The 19,148-nt window shown below is 46.3% G+C and overlaps 3 protein-coding genes across 3 annotated transcripts; all 3 read right to left on the reverse strand.

Moving 5' to 3' along the window:
- Window positions 1–373: 373 nt before the first annotated feature.
- Window positions 374–2,073, reverse strand: LOC136548850 (uncharacterized). Its single transcript, XM_066540229.1, has 2 exons — window positions 726–2,073; window positions 374–486 (listed from the first exon to the last, which is right to left on the reverse strand). Exons 1-2 carry the CDS (start codon window positions 2,071–2,073, stop codon window positions 452–454), a joined length of 1,383 nt encoding a protein of 460 aa, XP_066396326.1. The 3' UTR covers window positions 374–451.
- Window positions 2,074–2,500: 427 nt separating this feature from the next.
- Window positions 2,501–3,216, reverse strand: LOC136550065 (histone H2A-like). The gene has a single exon (XM_066541517.1). It carries the CDS (start codon window positions 3,129–3,131, stop codon window positions 2,658–2,660), a length of 474 nt encoding a protein of 157 aa, XP_066397614.1. The 5' UTR covers window positions 3,132–3,216; the 3' UTR covers window positions 2,501–2,657.
- A 3,344-nt stretch (window positions 3,217–6,560) lies between these two features.
- Window positions 6,561–15,437, reverse strand: LOC136550066 (lon protease homolog 2, peroxisomal-like). The gene is made up of 17 exons (XM_066541518.1): window positions 15,166–15,437; window positions 14,449–14,558; window positions 14,240–14,348; window positions 13,434–13,603; window positions 13,078–13,169; window positions 11,886–12,065; window positions 11,694–11,777; window positions 11,387–11,514; window positions 11,104–11,305; window positions 10,799–11,005; window positions 10,402–10,532; window positions 9,871–10,084; window positions 8,731–9,024; window positions 8,439–8,633; window positions 7,546–7,791; window positions 7,320–7,421; window positions 6,561–7,096 (listed from the first exon to the last, which is right to left on the reverse strand). Exons 1-17 carry the CDS (start codon window positions 15,273–15,275, stop codon window positions 7,013–7,015), a joined length of 2,658 nt encoding a protein of 885 aa, XP_066397615.1. The 5' UTR covers window positions 15,276–15,437; the 3' UTR covers window positions 6,561–7,012.
- Between the last annotated feature and the right edge of the window lie 3,711 nt (window positions 15,438–19,148).

Consider the following 19,148-nt stretch of genomic DNA (forward strand, 5'->3'; position numbering starts at 1 on the left):
AGTGAGAAAAGTGGCAAACCGAGTGCGCCAAGCACGAGGAGCTTGCTTCAGCCCATAGAGTGACCGGTTGAGACGACAGACATGGTGCGGCTGTGATGAATCAACAAACCCTGAAGGCTGAGAGCAGTACACTGTCTCTGTAAGGTGACCATGAAGGAAGGCATTCTTCACATCGAGCTGGTGCATAGGCCATGAGCGGGAGAGAGCCAGGCTGAGAACCACACGGACTGTAGCAGGCTTGACAACAGGGCTGAATGTCTCATCATAATCAACGCCAGGACGCTGAGTAAAACCGCGCAAAACCCATCGAGCCTTATAGCGATCGAGTGTGCCATCTGCCTTGAACTTGTGCCGAAGGCGATGCCATAGGGTAGACGTGGATGTAGAGGCGGCGAGGGCAGTGGTGCTGGTGGCAGGTGCAACAAAGAATGGGTAGAGGTCACCCGAACTGTTACATCTGGCGATCACGCTCCGTGTTTGAAGATCCTTCACAGAAAGTCCGAACGGATCAAACTCAATGGAACAATTGTTATCAATGGTAAAACGACGAACGGAAATTAGATTCTTAATAATGCCAGGAGCAACAAGAACATTAGAAAGAACTAGTGACCGACGCGGTGTGACAAAAGAGGAGGACCCGACGGAAGTAACGGGGAGGGACGCACCGTTACCGACAATAATCGATGAAGGATAAGAGGATGAGGGATAGGAGGAGGTGAGTATACCAGCGTTGTTTGCCATGTGTGAACCGGCGCCCGAGTCGATGTACCACTCGTTTGAAGGAGAGGGCACGTTCAGCGACATGGTGCTGAAGTTGTCGATGAGGGAGCCTTGATTCCACGATCCGCCAGCCATGGGGGTCCACGGCGCCTGCTGCTGCTGCTGCGCCATGGGCGAAGAAGGCACGCTTCCATAGCCGAAGCCGGGTGGGACGCTCGGCGCGCCCTGCTGCAGCATCTGCTGCGGCGCGTAGACGGGCTGCTGCTGCGCGTGGAAGGCGGGCGGCTGCTGTTGCGGACGATAGATGGCACCGCCGGGGCCGTAGGGGTACGGCCAGAACTGAACCGTGCCACCCCACGGGTTGGGGATGGGGTTCAGCGGTGGTGGAGGGCCAGGCCGAGGGCCGCTGGCGGAGCCGCCCGCACCAGCGCCGCCCGCACCGGCGCTAGGGCTGCCATGCCCGCCGTTGCCGCCGCCGCCGTTGCCGTTCTTGTTCTTGCCACGACGGCGGTTGTTGTTGCGTTGCCCGTCGTTGCCGCCGCCGGAAGGGGCGCGCCCCTGGCCGCCGCCCGATTGCCCGCCGGAGGGCTGCTGCGGGGCGCCGCCGCCGGAGGTGTAGAGAGCGGCAGGAGGAGGCGGATCGTCGGTAGCCGCGTCCTTGAGATCAACCTCCTCGAGAAGGAGAAGGTTCCGCGCCTCGTTGAAGGTGGGGAAGGGGCGCTGGAGTTTCAGATGCGACATCATATGACGGAAGGTGCCATTCAGGCCGCGGATCAGCGTCATCACCAGCGTCCGGTCGCCGACGGGATCGCCGAACTCAGCGAGGGCGCTCGCCATCGTCTCCAACCGACGGCAGTAGTCGGTGATGTTGAGGGCGCCCTGCTTGAAGTTGCGGAACTCGGCGGAGAGGAGGAGGGCGCGTGATTCACGCTGCCCTAGGAATTCGTCGTCGAGGGCTTTCCAGGCGACGCGAGCGGAGGGCTCCTTGAGCATGACCTGCTGCTGTAGATCGGCGTTGATGGTGACGTAGATCCACGACAGCACGGTGCAGTCCATCTGCGCCCATGCGGATCGCGTGGGGTAGGCCTCATCGGAGAGGACGTGATCCGTCAGCGCGTACTTGCCGAGGACGACGAGGAAGACTTTGCGCCACCGATCGTAGTTGTTGGTGACGCGATCGAGGGTGATGGGGATCAGCACCTTGATGTTGACGACGGCGAGGGCTTGGGCGTGGACCGCGGCGTGCTTGGCCTCGAGCGCGTCGAGGGCCGCCTCGCGATCGGCCGCAGCCTTGGCGGCGGCGGCGGCGCGCGCCACGCGCTCCTCCTCCGTCAGCGCGTCGTCGTCGGCCATGGGAGAGGTAGGGTAGGGAGAGGGGGAGCCGGCGAGGGACTCGCAGCGGCGGCGCGATGTGCACCGGCGAGAGTCGCTGCGGCGGCGGCTCCTAGCGGAAGCGAGATCGAGAACCGATCCGTGATACCATGAGAGAGTATTAGGGTTGTATAATACTTGGATTGACCATCAATAGACATAATCAGTGTACATATATAGACCACAAGGGGAGCCACTAGGGGCAGGCCCATGGGCCGTATATCTACTGTCTAACAAGTACTACCATATATCAGGGTCTGGGTTAGAAACATTTGACTTCAGAACAATCATTCTGCTACGTTTTGCCTCATTCCAGATATGAATTACCATGTCTATTTACTGATTCCACATAATCATCAACTTCAACAAACTGACGAATTGCAAAATCAGAACGAGAAACAGAACTTGGTGAACATAAGTATGCAACGAGCTCTGATTTCTGAAGATCTTCTCGATGAAAATGAACATACCATAAGCCACAAGGACGAAACTAGACCAGAACACATCCCGTCCACAGATCTAAACACGAACAAGTTACAACACAGTGCTAATGGAGCCCCTACTTTCTAAGCCTTCTTGGGGGACTTGGCTGCCTTCTTCGGGGACTTGGCCTCCTTGCTGCCGCCGCTGGCCGCCTTCTCGGCCACCTTCTTGGGCAGGAGCACCGGGTTGATGTTGGGGAGAACGCCGCCGTGCGCGATGGTGACGCCGGCCAGCAGCTTCCCGAGCTCCTCGTCGTTGCGGATTGCCAGGAGCACGTGGCGCGGGATGATGCGCGTCTTCTTGTTGTCCCTGGCCGCGTTCCCGGCCAGCTCCAGCACCTCGGCGGCGAGGTACTCCAGGACGGCGGCGAGGTAGACGGGGGCGCCCGTGCCCACACGCTGCGCGTACCGGCCCTTCTTGAGGTAGCGCCCGATCCGGCCGACGGGGAACTGCAGCCCGGCCTTGACAGACCGCGACACCGACTTCTTCCTGGGGCCGCCAGCCTTGCGCCCGGCCGCACCCTTCTTCGCCTTGCCACCGGCTCCGCTGGCGTCCATGGCTGCTCGCTGCTCCTGCTGCGATTGAGGGAGAAAATTTTGGGGGCTCAACTTGAGTGGTGGGAATTGCGATGCCGCTCAACTGCGAAACGGGGTGCATTTAAATGGCGCGTACGGGGGAGATGTGGTGGGCCCGTCGATCCGCGTGCGAGGAAAAGCGATAAGATCCCGGAGGATTTGGACGGCTGGATGGGGTTACAGCAAGGCGATCCGCGGGAGGGATGGTTCAGCCAATCAGGTGCAAGAAACAAAGCAGAACGGAACCGCGCCTTTCAGCAAGCTATTTTTTATTTACCAACAAATGTGAGAGCAGTATAATACTCCGTACATACTACTATAATACACACAAAAAAAAACGATGTTATTGAGGCCTCCATTTTTAACTCCGATGTTGACCATTATACTCTGATCAAATATTTCTCATGTAAAATTCTAATGCTGTTATTTTTATGTTGGAACTTTTATTATGCCAGCGTAAATTCACGATCAAAGTTTATACATTTTGATTCCACATGTTCTTATTTCTTAAAATTTGCCAACAGAGGGAGTAATATTATTGATGGAGCCACACCCTTAGTACTATACATAATTAAATATTTTCTAAAGGTAATCAATAGCTACAAGTTTGAATAATAGAATATACTGAAGTCAATATTCTTTTCTAGTTTCCTTTCGGTGAAGCCATTGGATAAAGTGATACACCACCAGGACAGAGTGTCTATTGGATATTTACCATGTAACAAAAAAGCAACCCATTTAATTTTTTTTACCAAAATATAAGTTGCTAGTGTTATTTCTAGAATATTTGTTTTATACTTTTACAAGACATTGAAATATAAGGCCCAATCCAGTGAAAATTATTCTCACATTATTAGCTATAAAATTGGTTTCATATATTCTACGTTGGCCTCGTTCGCTTCGCTGAAAAGCCACGACTGAAAATATTGTTCGTTGATTTGCTGTGAGAGAAAAACACTATTTATTCGTTGAAATAGTACGGCTCATAAGACAAGTGAACATGGCCATTATAGTGAGAAAACAAGAGAGATGCAGACCAAAGGGAAACGATGATTGTCTTCGATTGTATGGCTAGCAAGGCCTATTTGGCTTCTGCCGCCGCACAACGTCATAGTTGTGGCCGCACCGCAAGTGTGGTGGACGAACATTCGGCAAGTTGCGGCGCCAAAAATGAACTAGCCGCTGCAGTGGCCGTGAAGCCGCCTTCAGTGAATTGTGGCGTGAGTGTTTGGCCGATGCGATGTGCCATACTTGAGCGCGCTATGGACGTGAACGCAGGGTCGTAGTCTCAAAACCTCATTGCCTATGTAGAGCAATTCCGCACCAGTTCTATTACCTCATATTGGGCGTGTTTGGGAGAGCTTTTCTGAGTCTCGCTTATAAGCTGAGCAGGCTTATCTGATAAGTCACGATCTGGAGAATCTGCTGTCTGAATAAACTGGCCGTTTGGCTTTCCTGATTATTTGCCTCCAACAGTGCCCCCCCCCCCCCCAGAGACCTTGCAGGCTCCCTCGTCCTCTTCCTCTTCCTCCTCCTCCTCGCCTTCCAGCACGGCGTGGGTAGGCGACACCCCTCCGGGCTCCACCATCATCTTCCCCCCGGCACGGAACCGGCGGTGCTTCAAGGGGTGGTGCCGGCCGAGGGGGAGGAGAGGGCCGCCGGCGCCCTTCCTTCAGATCCGGCGGAGGGGAGGGGAGGGGAGGCGAGCCAGAGAAGAGGAGGTGAGGACCGTCGCCGGAGTCGAATCCGCCGCTCCCGTGCCGGATCTGCCGCGCCGGAGTTGGATCTGCCGGAGGAGGGGGACGGGCCCCGCGCGCCACTGCCGGAGGAGGGGGACGGGCCCCGTGCGCTGCCGGAGGAGGGGGACGGGCCCCGCGCGCCACTGCCGGAGGAGGGGGACGGGCCCCGTGCGCTGCCGGAGGAGGGGGACGGGCCCCGCGCGCCACTGCCGGAGGAGGGGGACGGGCCCCGCGCGCCACTGCCGGAGGAGGGGGACGGGCCCCGTGCGCCCGCCAGGAGACCCGCCTCGGTCGCGGTCGCCGGGGTGCCGCGTGCCCGCCTCGGTCCCGCCGGGGGGCGCGTGCTGGGGAGAGGAGGGAGGGCCTCGGGTCTGAGGGGCAGGGAGAGGAAAATCCTGCGCGATTTGGAAAAGCGGGGTCGAGCTCGCGATTTGGGAAGCGTTGCGGGCGACGGTCAGTCGCGGAAGCGCGTTCGCTGGCAGGCTCGTAACGCAAGGTGTTTGTGCGGGCTTTTTGGCTTATCTTGCTCAGAAGCTGAGCAAACGCTCTCCCAAACACGCCCATTGTTGGCACCCTTAAAGTAGATTCTCATCGGAAGTTTTGTTGAATCGTAACATGTACATCATTGATGATTTCATCTTTGTGCACACGGTTGCCCTTTACCGCCTTTTTTCTCTAGAGGAAATCATATTTGATAGCATATGTGTACCGAGACAATAAAAATGAAACAGCGGTTTTACATACTCACTACTTCCTCGATTCCTCCATCCCTTTTTAAGTGTTGACTAGATTTCTGTGCGAGTCAAAGTTTCTTAAATTTGACAAGAATTATAGAAAATATTAGTAATATTTAGTGCATTATAAAAATATGTTCAATGATTAATTCAATGATTAGTAATCTTTTGTATCTTTTATATATATTTGATCAAAGTTGAGTATGTTTCACTCATCAATATGTGGGAACGATAGTTAAGAAAGAAAAGAAGAGATTATGTTCCTGAGATCTCCTATGCTGCTCTAGGAAGAATTGCAGGTCAGACATCCATTTTCAGATTCCAAAACATACTCACTCCATTCCAAAGTAGTTACACTTTAGCTGTGTCTGTGAATTTCATAGCTAAAATACCAACTATTTTGAAACAGAGGGAATAAAGGCTTTGTTTTGTACTAACTCAATATGGCCGAGCAATTTGTTTCTTCATCTCGATATGCCAAACAATTTCTACTGTAAGTAAATTTTATGGGTTCAAATTGCAAACCTAGTCAATAAACGAAACAGCGCTTCGCAGAATTATCGAACTCTAGATTCTGAAATGTTCTTCAAACGAGAATGCAACTTTCTTCGAACAATGTGTTATTGCTAGCGTGACTGTTGTTCATTGTGGCAATGTTAACGTCATCTACATGATAGCGGATCCCGTACATTTTCATCCTACGAAGCCCATCGAGATCAACATCCATTTCGTCCTTCCGCAAGAAAGTTGTCCAAGTGTGGTTGTATTGTTTAAAAAAAATAGTCAGCTGTGGTTGTTACGTGTTCCTTTGTCTCACCAATTTGCGGATATAACTAATGACCAAAGGATTGCATATACGGTTGTTTATCGAGTCACTCCGGGTGGATATTAAATTAAAGAAATGTAAATATGTTGTACACATATTTTGTAACAAGTGGTTTCGACCTATATGTATATGTATATTATATATTATTAAAGTCACCCAACCCCAAAGGACGTATGATCATTCTCAATCTCTTTAGTTTTGACAACCTCGTTTTACTTATTTTTCCCTTGAATAGATTACATATACACCCATATTATCGACAGAGAAACCAACCAGTGTTCCTCCCAGATTCGTGTTGCATCTGTGCATAAGGATCAACAGCTGGTGTCGCAAAAAAATGCAGGGAGTCCCAGCAGAGGAACGAACGAGCAGATCTTCTCACTGCTCTCCGAATTCTGACCAGTATACACATTCCGGATGCGAAGCCTAACCAATGAGGGCGTGCCAAGACCTGTGCTGGCAAGAAAGCCAGGCTCTTACTCTCAGACTGTTGATCATTCGTGGTACTGTGACTGTGACGATGATCCTCCGAAGCAAATATCCATATCAAAGGCGAGTTGGATGCTATAACTTGGAGCGTGATCTAAGTGGGCATCCTCCTTCGAAAGCATGGTCGAGTACTTCCTCGATGCGCTTCACAAGCAGAATCTGACAGCAGCAAAAATTTAATAAGCACCAAAAGGCCGATTTCACCCATACCCTCTTCCATAACTACATATCAAGAGGTTTTATGTTTGAATCTAGTTTGCGAATACCCCTAAAGTGCACGAATCTAGCTTTAGTTTTCGTAGCTCCAAGGCTCAGAATATCATCAAAGATTACACCGAAGTACCAAACAGCTGCCCAAGCAACATGCAAACAGACAACATACCTCCATGCCAGAGAGAATTGGTGATGGAACCTCTGATAAGTCCTTCAAGTTCCTTTCAGGTAAAATTACTCTCTTGATTCCATAACGATGTGCCGCAAGTACCTAAATTCCACAGAATTATGGAGTTAAATAAAGCAGAAGGGTACCAACACAAAAATGATTAAATGTTCCACATTTTCCAAGTGAAAAGATAAAAAAGGGAAGCGATTAGGCAATGGTCATGCACCTTGTCCTTAACACCACCAACTGGCAATACAAGGCCCCTTAGAGTCATCTCTCCAGTCATAGCAGTATCTGCTCTGACTTTTCTGTTACTAAAAAGTGACACCAGTGCCGTTACCAATGTCACACCTGCAGAAGGGCCATCCTTTGGCACAGCACCAGCAGGAAAATGTATGTGAATATCACGGCTCTCCAATAAATTGATATCAGAAGTAGGTGACAAATTGAGGTCGGCAGCTCTTGCTCTCACCTGTAAAGATCAAGGTCGTATTGTAGTTACAAAACAATGGATTATTCGATTTGAGATGTCCCAACATGCAAAACTAATCAATTAAGCTTGTGATATTTAATATAAATAGAATTTTGCAAAGAAAATACAGTTAAAATTCCAAAGCTCCAACATAGGGATGCAAGTGGGTACGCAATGATAAGAACACAGAGGTGCTAACAGGTGGCAATGCCATTCTAATTTATTTTAGCAAGTTTTGGGTCGACCCCAAAATAATCCAAAACAATGGAACTTGCAACCTCTATCCACCAGAGTTTAAATAAACATAGAAGCATGAATTCGTCAACGCAAATAAGGTTTGTCAAACGATTTCAATGCTGTTACATGTAATATGTACTATTTGTGTATGCATGTATATAGCTGGACTGGGCCTGGGCCGTGTACTTCCTATAGCCAGCTGGCTCTCTCCTGTATTTATTATGGACAGGTATAGGAGTTTATGGATAGGGATAGGGAGGAGATATTGTTTGGTTATGTTTCTATAAACCCAAGATCTCCTCCGGACTATATATACATGTAACCCTGTACCTTGATCAATCAATCTACAATTCCAAGCAATCATGTTTACTTTCAAATGTGGATAAATGACAGGACAAGAAGATCCATACCCATGTCAGAGCTAGCTGCGCTGACTCCTTAATAACATCACCAAGCTGCCCAGTCAAATGCAAGTCACCCTTGCCCACCATGGCTGTAGCCTCCACAAACTGAACTTCCCCACCAACCGAAGTCCAGACAAGACCAACTGAAACTCCTGGGCTTGCTACACGATCTTCAGCTTCTCTATCATCAAATCTAGGAGGCTGTACCACAAACATCAAGTTCCTGTTTAGATACAACGAAAAGAATGATAGAACTCTGTATTTGTCCATGAAATTGTGTTTAAACATGATATCATACCCCAAGTACTTTTTCTAGCATAGCCTCATCAACAATCATAGGAGATGGATTTTCGTAAGTGTTTGATATATCATGCTCCATAGGAATAACTTCCATTTCAACTTCACCACCATCAGCAAGCCTCGAATCAAGAAGAGCTGTAGTAATTGGTTGTATTTCCTTGCCGAGTCTAAGAGTTTTAACTTGCTCTGCAACCTTAACAGCAGCTGCACGGGCCAACGCAGCTAGGTTCCGCTCAAGATTGCGCACACCAGCTTCTCTCGTGTACCTCTCGATGATCAGTTTGACCACAGCCTGCACAAATGACCAGCAAGTATACATCATTGAACACAGGAAGAAAAAAATAGAATGAAGCTGTAAGACAACTCCGCGAAGACTAGCAACTAGCTAGACTAAGACAGACACAAACACCAACAGAAAATAAAAGGAAAAGAGGAAGGAAAAAAACGATAAAAGGCTCGCCATTAACAAACAGCTGGACGACTAGGTGTAGGATCAAGGCCATAAGGTATTCAATCCTTTCACAAGTTAAGCACCAGAGCTTTGCCTCCTCAATGTCGGGCATCCGGGAAGCGCCATAAAAAACACAATTATGGTGATGTTCCCATAACCACCATGCCACAAGAATTACCATGGACTCAGTTCTATTGTCTAGGTGTTCCAGAAAAAAGGAGTTCTATTGTCTAGCAGAAAACTCATTTGTCGCAAGCATGGTGAAAATGCAGAATATAGCAAAAGCAAAATTTCCAACTTGTGAACAAATGAGCTAAAAGTTGTTTCTTGCTAAATTAGTGAAAAAAAGCATCTCAAGACACACAAAAAAAATCCAACAACTGAATAGCAGCAGTCCAAACAAACATTGTAATACTGTTGGTATATTTATATTCACAAATAGAATATCACACTTCCTACATAGTAAGAAGTATAGCATTTGCAGTTGCCATTTTAAAGTGACCATAAATGCCTTTTGCCATCAACGTGCTATAACTTATAGTTAAAAAGGAGCAAAACTGATAAATTATGTTGGCAATGAAAGCATTTTGGCATTCATTATTTTCGTGGACATGCATTAATGAAATCAACACGGTATAGAAAGTGAAGACTAGGAAAGGTGCAGCAGAAACTCCAGCTGTGGCATACCTCAGGAATCTGAAGATTTTTCATACTCAAGCCATGCTGCTCCAATACCCTTGGTATGAGATGTTTCATGGCTATTTTTAACTTCTCTTCGGGTGTGTAGCCTGGCAGCTCAATGACTTCCATCCTATCTAACAGAGGAGGGGGTATAGGTTGCATCCTATTGGCAGTTGCAACAAATATGACTTTCGACAGGTCGAACGGCACATTCAAATAGCTGGTGATCATATTAAGGAATTCTTATTATATATATAAACCACAGATCAAGCAGCACAAGCCCAAAGAATTTGATGGTGAGTATCGAATTCATAAATAAACTAAGAGCTTGGCCTTTGTCTCTGCCAACTGCAATTATGCAATTATTCAACTAAATCAGCAACCCACACACTACACGACAGAGTAATGATGGTGTCGTACAACTCACACATGCTTAATAATTATATAAGAAACATTGCCAAGAGAGGTAAAACTGTCCTTCATTTAAAAAACAACAAATAAATCATAGCTCCACTTTAACGATAAATGAAAGGATACTGATCGTTGAATGCTTTGTTCTGCTCAGGGTCAAGAACTTCTAGTAGTGCTGATGCTGGATCACCACGTACATCAGAACCAGTCTTGTCAATTTCATCTAGAAGAATCACTGGATTGCTCACAGATACCCTCTGCATTTTTTTAGTAAGAACTCATATTTAGAAAATGTTCTATTCAAATAGTTCCTTGAGACATTTAGGGTAATATTTAGAGCTTTTAGTTCATACTTTACTAAACAAACATCATTTAGAAGGGGGAACTAACAGACCTTTTTGCAATCGCTGTTGAATTATTAATACAAGTAGGTTAGAAGAACATCTCTTGAAAAGAGTAGGTTAGAACTTAGAAGAACAGATAAAATAGCTACTTCAGAATGGGAAGAAGAACAGGTTTGAACCTTTAGTCCATCAATAAGTCTCCCTGGCATGCTTCCAATATATGTCCTTCGGTGGCCCCTAATATCAGCTTCATCCTTTACACCACCAAGAGAGATTCTTATGAATTTTCTGTTCAGGGCCTTTGCTATGGAGGAGGCCAAAGATGTCTTCCCAACACCAGGTGGTCCAACAAAACACAGCACTGGACCCCTGGCATCAGGTTTAAGCTGCGAGCAAATTAATAGAACTCCATAAGATATAAACTACATTAACCAGGATAGGAACGTCTGCACATAAGAAAAGGATGCAAGATCAAACTACAAACCTTACGAACAGCCAAATACTCAATAATCCTTTGCTTAACTTTTGTTAGTCCATAATGATCCTGATCAAGGCTCTCTTTTGCAGCTCTAAGGTCAAGCTCCCTTTCTTCACTGACCTTTTGCCAAGGAAGGTCAGCAAGAAGTTCCAAGTAGGCTCGAGAGCTACTATAACCAGGTTGCTGAGGTTGCATCTTTCGTAGGCGCCTGTAGAAGAAAGCTAACTACATACAAAAAACTCCAGTACCACATGTGCACAAAGATAAAGGATATGGCATGATAGCTTACCTCATTTCCCTTTGAGCATGCTTCCAAATATTAGCAGGCATTCCTGCATTCTGCATCTTTCTTTCCAGTGCAGCCACATCATCTTCATCATCATCATTATCACCAAGTTCCTCTTTTATGGCCCTCATCTGCATATTAGCATGGCCATATCAGATAAAAATGTCTATTTTGAAAACAGAAGGCCAACTAAAGTTACTCAACACCCCCTTACAAGAAAAGCACTATTTGTTTCACAGAAGACAGAGGTTGCTGAAACACAAACAGTGCAAAAGTTCTAGACCCCAAACATGGAGATTAGCAAACAAACCTGCTGGCGCAGTAGAAATTCTTTTTGCGACTTTGATAGCTGCCCCTCAACCTTTTGCGTTATTTTCTCAGCTACAAGAATGGACTGCCATCACAAGAAAAAAAAACAAATTAAATTGATACTGACCTTAATAAGACAAAAGGTAAAATTACCACATTAATTATTAAATAACAAACTATAAAGTATCTTCACCTGCAGGTGTCTGTCTACAAGTTCAGTTGCCTTTGAAAGTCTAACTTTCAAGTCAACTGAATCCAGCATCGAAAGCTGCTCCTCAAAACTCGTCTCAAAGCTAGCAACAAAAATATCAGCTAGCCTGTAAACAGGAACTGTATCAAGAAGCACCTTTGTCCTACCAACCGTCTTCTGCTTCTGCAGTTAGAAAAAATAGCGTCATTGTAAGTTAGGCTCATTGATAATTTCAAGTATTTCACTTGCATAGAAGTCAGGCACCATAAATCAACAAATTGAGGGTATTGCACCCCTTCAATTTGCTACTGTGCCAGCAAAAAGAGCTCACAAGCTCACTGTGCTTCAGGCCCTCACAAATCACTCTTGGATCAGTGACATACAAGGAGCATTCTCAGTGGGAGTCCTAGTTGAATTTCTGAATCTCTGGGGCCTCCTCTTCAAGATTGTACTACAACCTGATGTGGAGGTGTGCACCGTTGGTGTGTTTCATGTTCTGGAGTTTACTAAGCCAAGTCAGCATATGAGGGATTCTTTCAAGGATCTATTCAGTTCCGGCCATGTGACCGTATTTGGGACACTAGGGCTCCCAGCCGGTGTCATTTCTTTATGTGGATTGTGGCTCATAAATGTTGTTGGCCAGCAGATCAACTTTGAAAATGGGGACTGCCACATCCTGACAGATGTCCTCACTGTGAGGAGGCTGAAGAAACTATTGATCATTTGCTTACTAACTGTGTGTTTGCAAGGCAATTCTGGTCACACTTCTACGATGGTTTGGCTTACAATCCTTGTCATCCTCGCTGGATGATTTATCCTTTGAGGACTGGTGGAACAAGACCAATGATGGGGTCGATGGACAGTTGCAGCAAGGGACCAATTCCCTAATCATTCTAAGGGCATGAACTCTTTGGAAGAATAGAAACCATTGTGTTTTGATAACTCTCTGGTAAGCATAGCTGGTGCCTTATTGCTTGCCGAGGGGGAGGCCATACTTGGCTATGGCCAGTGGTCAGTGCTAAAGGGCTGCCCTTCTTATCAGCCTTTGCCCCTAGTGAATAGGTTGCTCCAGGTCGTGATCTCTATTAAAGCAGGAGTGAATGTAATTTGTGAACTGTTCAGTAAAATCAGGGGGCCAAACTTGAAACCTTATACTAGTAAACAAAAGAGATAAAGTTCTGCATGGAATATTTACCTGTTCTAGAACAGAAATTAGTTCCATGGCAGTAGCTTTAAACTGCCTAGAAAGAGCGATAAGATCTGGGTCTTGCTCTGCCTGCTCCAATTCTAAAAATTTAGAGACATATTAGTAATAATGATGTAAAAGTCTGTTTTAGAACAAGTGACTTCAAAGAAGAAGAAATAACAGATGGATAATTGCATCATCCTTTAGGAAAGGATGTCTTTAAGATACATTAACCTTTAAGGTATAAGGTATTGCATGAGAAGAAACTGTACTTATGTACTATGCTATAAAAGCCATAAACTTAGGACTACAATGATCAGGTAAACAGACAGAACAAAACAAGTTTCTTTTATTCAAAACTTTACCAGTCTTTGTCATGTCAAGGCGTGAAACACGGGCAACATGGTATGGTCCTCTTGCACTTAGTTCCTGAACGTTGAACCTACATAGACCTTCAAGAACAACAATGTATGTAACCCTTCCACTTGGCTTCTCCACCCCTCTGGAAAGGTGTAAAGCTCTGGCAGCAACTCCCCTGCACATGGAAAAACAAAGTTAAGGAAAAGTTAAAAAAAATGCATAAGGTAGTGAAAGATTGCCTGCAATATCATAATTGCATAAAAAAATGTGTAACGTAAATTATCTATAATCCCACCATATTTCGTCAGTGTATGTGCCCATAGGTTCAATATAGATTAAGTTATAGCTGGAAATAATAAATACAAATATTCATAGCTCAGCAAATCTTTCGTAGGAAGAAGTAGGTTAAGCACACATGATGTTAAAATATGAAAAACTGTGCATGCTTACAATGCACCCTCCTCTAGCTAAGCTTATTAATCGAAACTGTGTGAAAAGTCCCTTGGGCAGATTACTGTGTGAAAAAATATCAGCTCATTGTCTATCTATATCAGCCATGTTTTATCTCAGACAACTGTAGGCTAATGAACGTTGCACTTGTGTGCTCACATGGCGTACACAGGGTAAAATAAATAAAAAGGCACACATTTGCCTCCATCTATTATTCATGTTTGTAGAATAGAATGCAGTATAAACCCCATTGCTATAACCACCAACAGTCAACTCCCACACCTGAATGTGTTTATCTCTATAACCTTGTTCATGAATAAAATACAAGCATTAGATGAGCAAAGATAGTGATGTCACACACTTGCTGTGCCAGTGAATGGGCTCCTTCCCATTTTTTGTGTCCTGCCTTGATGACTCTCCTGCAGAACCGCCAGCCTTACTGCCTCCTTCACCTGAATCACTGCCCACACCTACAAGAGCGATAACAACTGCAGGAAGTAAATGCATGTCCACAATGGCCAGCAATTTTGCTCATACAGCAAAAATTCGAATCCACAGTCTTTATCTCACCAGGAGACAGCAAAGAGCCAACAGCTGTTGCCTCTGAGTCCCGCACAGGAAGTACCCCGATCAGGCCTCTCTCTTCCTTCTGCCAGAGCTCTTGCTCCACCAGCTTCACACTGAAGAGGCAACCAATCACACCGACCAAGTCACAAACCAAGTAAATATCAAAACAATCTGCAAATTTGTTTTCCTCCGACATAGTCAATATACATATACATATACATCACAATAAGCCGCCTCCGAAGGGAGCTCAACCACACAAGGGACCAAACTGCGCGTAGAAAAGTCGGACACTAACGGAAAGGTGGGAAACGGACGCGGAATCTGTCGGCCCTCTAAAGCAACAGCCCATTGAAAACACCAAATTCAACGAACGCATCAAATTGAGAAGAAATTTCAAAAATTCCTGTCTGAAGCGAGATAGCTAAATTTACTTAATTCGCAAACTGCTCCAAAATTGAAGCGCAAGGAGTCGCAATTTCGTAGCAAGTAGGGGTAATTAGAAAACACAAACCACGTGTCTACTAACCATTTCCGATGGGGAGAAAACCTATATAAAGAAAATAAACTCCCAGAACTGAAAACCCTGAGGCCGATACGGCGACAGCGCACCAAATTAATCCCCAAAACCAAAATCGAAACCCACGCCGATGATCAGGGGGCGCTACAAGCTCTCGACGGTTGGTGCAGGTGCAGGTGCAGGTGCAGGTGCGGGGCGCTCACCTACTGGGGTTTGTGCAGCGGATCCGCACGATGGCGCCAGGGAGCAGCACCTTGTTGCGGAAGGGCAGTATGGCGAGCCGGCTCGGCAGCTCCACCGGCGAGTCCGCCATGTCGGGCACGCAAATCGCGTCGATGCCGAGGTGGGGAGGGGGAGGGGAGGCGCACCAGCGTACGGCAAAGCAGAATAAAAAAAAGGGAAAAAAAAGGGAAGAAAATTTGGAGAGTAAAGAAGGCGAGAGGTGGAAGACGGTGACGATATTTATGAGAGCCGTGTCGAGCTCAACAGGCGGAGTCGAGGGTTTGCTTTGCGAGTGCGGGTAGTGGGGCCGGCCGGCGGGTACGGAACTCTCCGGGTGAGTGGAGTGATTGGCTGCACTAAATTCTGACGTGTTCGGCTAATTTTTTTAGCTGGAGTAGGGTTTTTTTTTCTTCCAATATTACAGTATAAACAGTGTTTTCAGTATAAACAGTGTTTTCAGTATAAACAGTAAAAAAATTAGTCTAGCCGAACACTCCCGTAGTTTAGACCAGACCGGGTTGTAGCGGGGCTCAGGTGTCGGTGAATGGTGTCGACGTGGAGCTCTACGGAGATATGATGTGTTCGACTGGTATTAAAGCCGGAACAGGCCACGTCGTCGTCTCGCCGCGGCGTGTGGCATTGGTTCATTCAGATCGTCGTAACGGTGGGGAACGGCACGGTCCGTATAGTAGATCGGGGCCATCGGTTTTGTGGGGTTCGAACTGACGGACGACGCAGATCTGCGAAGCGTGCACGTGGAGATTTCTTGGTGCCATTTGGGCCATATGGATGGATCGGCTGCTAATTTGAGCCTCACCGACAAGCTCATCAGGAAGTCTTTGAGGGGGTAGTTGCATCGTGTCATAGTAGTAGATCACTAGATGGATTCTTCCCTCTTTCTTTTCGGGCAGCTCCGACCCTCTTTCTTTTAGGGCAGCTCCGGTCACTGACACAGTTCGATGAAACAGAGTTCGGTTCATGGAATCGGTGATTGCTCGAAAGAAATGAAAGCTTCACAGGGCACCACGTCGATGCTTCGGCCCTGTTCGCTTTGCTGAAAAGTCATGGCTGAAAATACGGTTCGTTGATTTGTTGTGAGAGAAAAACATTGTTCGTTCGCTAAAATAGTACGACTCATAAGACAAACGAATATGACCTTTGCATGGTCAAAAGAGTTTTTAATTGGAATAGACTAGCAAACGTACTCCGCAACAAGACCAATACGATCCTGAAATTGAAATTTATATGATTGTTAGACTAAGTTGTTCTAACCTATGTGAGAATGTGGCGAGTCCAAATCACATATAGAATATGGAGGCGGAGGAGTATTGTTTTTCTTGATGGTTAGACCAAAGTCTTGGACCGTTAGTTCTAAGACTCAAGTGTAAAATTAGGTGAACGAGTTGCCCTATTAGGGGTCTCGGCTTCATGTTAAAGCATGAGAATAGCCCCCATGGTGACTTGTACAACAAGATCGGAGATACAACAAACTCAGGATAACAACATCTACTCTATGCGCCAATGTATCTAGACGCTCAATGTATCTAGACACTAACAGACTTACAAAAGGATAAACATCACCGTTTAACACTCCCCCTCAATCTCAGCCACTAATAAGGTTGAGATTGCACCTAAACTGCTGAAGCTTGAAAACCGGGAGAGCTTTGGTGAACCCATCTGCAACTTGATCACCTGAGTTGATGAACCGAATGTCTAACAATTTTTGTGCAACCCTCTCCCTGACAAAATGAAAATCGATCTCGATGTGTTTAGTTCTTGCATGAAATACAGGTTTACAGAGAGATACTTTGCACCAAGATTGTCACACCATAATCGGGCCATAGGAGGAGGATGAACATGCAACTCTGCTAAAAAAATTGAACCCACGTCATCCCAGCTATTGCATTAGCTACCCAGCCTTTGTGCTTGACCTTGACACGGTTGCTTGCTTCCTGGCACTCCACGAGATCAAGTTATCGCCAAGGAAAACTGCAAAGCCACCTGAAGACCGTCGATCATCGACACAGTCCACCCAATCTGCATCTGAGAATGCACTAACTAGCATAGTCTTTGATGGTCCAATCTCTAGTCCAAGACCAATGGTTCCATGTACGTACCGTATGATCTGTTTAACAGCGCTCCAGTGAATAGAGGCTGGGGCACGCAGAAATTGTCATACCTTATTGACAGCGAAAGATATATCTAGCTGTGTCAATGTTAGGTACTGCAATGCACCAACTAAACTCCTATACCGAGTAGAATCCATTGGCCCAAGCTTATCACCTCCTTCTATACTGAGCTTCTCTGTACTAGACAAGGGTGTATCAACTGGTTTACACTTGTCCATTCCTAAACGCTTAAGAATGTCTACTGCATACCGTTCTTGAGAAAGAACTAATCCACCCTGTCTTTGTTTCACTTCAATTCCCAGAAAATAGTGGAGATCTCCTAAGTCCTTCAGTGCAAAATCATGCTTCAAGTCACGAAGTAATGCATCTGTAGCTTCCTGAGATGAACTTGCCACAATGATATCATCCACATAAATCAATACAAACAGACTGTGTCCCCCTTTGTTATAGTAAAAGAGGGACGTATCAGCTTTAGATGGGATAAATCCCAGAGGCTGAAGCTTCCCACATAGCCTTGCATACCATGCATGTGGAGCCTATTTCAATCCATAAATTGCTTTATCCAACTTGCACACATAATTTGGACATGATCTATTTACATATCCCAGAGGTTGATGCATGTAAACCTCTTCTTCCAACACACCATGGAGAAAGGCATTTTGAACATCTAGCAGACGAAGCGACTAGCCCCTTGAGATAGCAATTGAAAGAACAAGTCGTATGGTTGCTGCCTTGACTATAGGACTAAAGGTGTCCTCGTAGTCAATACCATAACGATGTTTGGAACCTTAGGCCACCAACCGCACCTTGTACCTATCAATGGAGCCGTCAGCTCTCCTTTTTACCTTGTATACCCACTTGCAACCGATGGCATTTTTGCCTTTGGGAGGCGGCACCAGATGCCAAGTGTTGTTTCAGAGTAAAGCTTGATGTTCAGTATCCATCGCTGAAACCCAATTCTTGTCTCCAAGTGCTTCCTCAATAGTCATAGGCTCCTCAGGTTCGGTGGTAGAGTGCATACACCATCTGACAGTACCGTCAGTAAAGACTTTTGGTTTGCTAATTCCCTGTTGGAGGCGAGTGGCATGATGATGCCAAGGCGTCGAAGATTCAGCAACAGGAGTAGCTATACCAGGTTTAGGCACACTGGATCCGAAGGCTAGCACACCAGATCCAGCAGGTAGATCCACCTCGAATGGTGGAGTCGGTGAAGCTGGTTGCCCCTGCCCCCATCGCTCGGATCTTTGTGTGTAGACACATGCACCGATCTAGAGGGAGGAGAGCCGAAGGAAGCCGTAGAAGATCCCACGCCCGAGGACCGCTCTTTGCGGTTACGTGGAGTTTGTTGGTGAGGAGGGACGAATCCCGGGGAGGATATGGCGGCAGACATAGGGGAATCAGCCTTGGATCCAGCGCTATTCCCGATGGGGGCACACATGAAATATGGTGCGTTGGAGACGAGATTTCCACCAGATTTTGCAGTTGTTGCCTCCGAATTTTTTTTCTACAAGCACAGAACTACCACCAGAACTTTGTGTAGCATTAGTTGTAACAGGAGAACTCAAGGATTGATCATGCACATTTACGTCCCCAAAATTAGCAGATGGATTAAGGAGAATATCAGGCAAAACACTAAGTTCTACCCTTAACCGAGCGCCAGCATTTGGATGCATGGAAGCAAAAGGGAATATTGTTTCATCAAACACCACATCACATGAAATGTAAATGCGCCCTTGAGTTGGATCTAGACATTTGTACCCCTTGTGTAGATTGCTATAACCGAGAAAGACACATTGTTTAGATCTAAACTCTAACTTCTTGGAATTATATGGACG

This window comes from Miscanthus floridulus, chromosome 4 (genome assembly GCF_019320115.1).
Source record: "Miscanthus floridulus cultivar M001 chromosome 4, ASM1932011v1, whole genome shotgun sequence".
Classification (NCBI taxonomy): Eukaryota; Viridiplantae; Streptophyta; class Magnoliopsida; order Poales; family Poaceae; genus Miscanthus; species Miscanthus floridulus.

Excerpts from the sequence above, each read along its gene's own strand:
- LOC136550066 (XM_066541518.1), bottom strand. The coding sequence starts at position 15,275 with ATGGCGGACTCGCCGGTGGAGCTGCCGAGCCGGCTCGCCATACTGCCC. Across the intron at positions 10,533-10,798 it reads GACTTATTGATGGACTAAAG|AGGGTATCTGTGAGCAATCC; the intron begins GTTCAAACCTGT and ends AAAAAAATGCAG. Across the intron at positions 7,422-7,545 it reads TTGGTGGTGTTAAGGACAAG|GTACTTGCGGCACATCGTTA; the intron begins GTGCATGACCAT and ends TGTGGAATTTAG.
- LOC136550065 (XM_066541517.1), bottom strand. The coding sequence starts at position 3,131 with ATGGACGCCAGCGGAGCCGGTGGCAAGGCGAAGAAGGGTGCGGCCGGG.
- LOC136548850 (XM_066540229.1), bottom strand. The coding sequence starts at position 2,073 with ATGGCCGACGACGACGCGCTGACGGAGGAGGAGCGCGTGGCGCGCGCC. Across the intron at positions 487-725 it reads ACACATGGCAAACAACGCTG|GATCTTCAAACACGGAGCGT; the intron begins GTATACTCACCT and ends CTTTCTGTGAAG.